Source organism: Pterocles gutturalis, unplaced genomic scaffold (genome assembly GCF_000699245.1).
Source record: "Pterocles gutturalis isolate BGI_N339 unplaced genomic scaffold, ASM69924v1 scaffold7919, whole genome shotgun sequence".
Taxonomy (NCBI): domain Eukaryota; kingdom Metazoa; phylum Chordata; class Aves; order Pterocliformes; family Pteroclidae; genus Pterocles; species Pterocles gutturalis.
This window is the reverse complement of record NW_010130536.1, coordinates 1-831: the sequence shown is the minus strand read 5'-3', so window position 1 is coordinate 831 and position 831 is coordinate 1. Positions and strand designations below refer to the sequence as shown.

The following is an 831-nucleotide window of genomic DNA, read 5'->3' as shown; positions in this document are numbered from 1 at the left end:
ACTTCCCGCCCCAGGAACCCCCGCCGCCGAGGGGACGTACGTCGGAAGAGGACGATGCAGTACGTGGTGTTAGTCTCCAGCAATTCAACCTTCAGGCAGGTTTTGTTGCTGTAGAGATCCACATCGATGTTGGTGTCGTTCAGCTTCTCCTTCAGGAAGGCGAAAAACACGTCCCACATGTTGAACTCCTCCAGCCCCTCCTCGCTGTCCACCTGGGTGACCCGGATCATCTGGCTGCTGTTGATGCGGATCTGCGCAGGGGAGTGGAGGAAACGGGGGCATGGCCGGGCTGCCGCGGGGCCCCGGCCCAGACGATGTGGGAGGATGCGCCTCTCCTCTCACCTGCATCCTGGTCCACACGTCGCTCCATCGCGGGACGTGGGTGTTGGTGTAGCAAAAGTGGCGAGGAGCCGCAAAACGGTACACGCGGCCCTCGAGGAGCGGGACAACCGACTCCTTGGCACCTGCATGACCCAGAGCAGGGCACTGGGAGTCAGCAACGCAAACGCCAGACCCCTGGGAGGATGCGCCTCTCCTCTCACCTGCATCCTGGTCCACACGTCGCTCCATCGCGGGACGTGGGTGTTGGTGTAGCAAAAGTGGCGAGGAGCCGCAAAACGGTACACGCGGCCCTCGAGGAGCGGGACAACCGACTCCTTGGCACCTGCATGACCCAGAGCAGGGCACTGGGAGTCAGCAACGCAAACGCCAGACCCCTGCTCCCTCCTGCATTACCCACCCACACACACGGGGCCGCTTTCCCTTCCCGCAGTTCCCTCCATTAAGCTACTCGGGGTGGAAAAAGAGAAAATTTCCTGTTTTCCTGGGAAT

General features: G+C 61.5%; 1 protein-coding gene across 1 annotated transcript in view; it reads right to left on the bottom strand.

The window, feature by feature from the left end:
• Positions 1–570, bottom strand: part of TMEM194A (transmembrane protein 194A) — a 2,788-nt gene extending 2,218 nt beyond the window's left edge. Inside the window, exons 1-3 of the mRNA XM_010080257.1 lie at positions 543–570; positions 343–464; positions 41–251 (exon numbers count right to left, since the gene is read on the bottom strand). Of these exons, the coding sequence (XP_010078559.1) occupies positions 41–251; positions 343–464; positions 543–570 (361 nt within the window). The remainder of the gene's footprint in view (positions 1–40; positions 252–342; positions 465–542) is intronic.
• Positions 571–831: the final 261 nt, after the last annotated feature.